Below are 247 nucleotides of genomic sequence, written 5' to 3'. Positions count from 1 at the left end.
TTCAAGCAGCAAGGCCAGCGCATTCAGCTGCAGCAGCTGCTGCAGCAGCAGCAGCAGGAGATGCGGCAGCAAAAGCAGCAGGAGAAGAAGCAGCAGCAAGTGCAGCAGCAGCCGCAGCAGCAGCAGCAGCAGCAGCAGCAGCAGAAGCAAACAAAGATTCTCCTCTCCCCCAAACTAGCCAGACCATCCGAAGCGCCAGCAGCAGCAGCAGCAGCAGCAACAGCAGCAGCAGCAGCAGCAGCAACAG

The 247-nt window shown here is 59.9% G+C and overlaps 1 protein-coding gene across 1 annotated transcript in view; it reads left to right on the top strand.

Annotated features, from left to right (window-relative positions):
* Positions 1-247, top strand: part of EMH_0009210 (uncharacterized protein) — a gene marked incomplete at both ends in the record, with an annotated part of 4,866 nt that overhangs the window by 4,140 nt on the left and 479 nt on the right. The window contains one exon of the mRNA XM_013498593.1: positions 3-247. Within this exon, the coding sequence (XP_013354047.1) occupies positions 3-247 (245 nt within the window). The remainder of the gene's footprint in view (positions 1-2) is intronic.

The sequence above is a fragment of the Eimeria mitis genome, genomic scaffold (genome assembly GCF_000499745.2).
Source record: "Eimeria mitis Houghton genomic scaffold, Emh_scaff355, whole genome shotgun sequence".
NCBI classification, from domain to species: domain Eukaryota; phylum Apicomplexa; class Conoidasida; order Eucoccidiorida; family Eimeriidae; genus Eimeria; species Eimeria mitis.
This window is presented reverse-complemented; position numbering and strand designations above follow the sequence as displayed.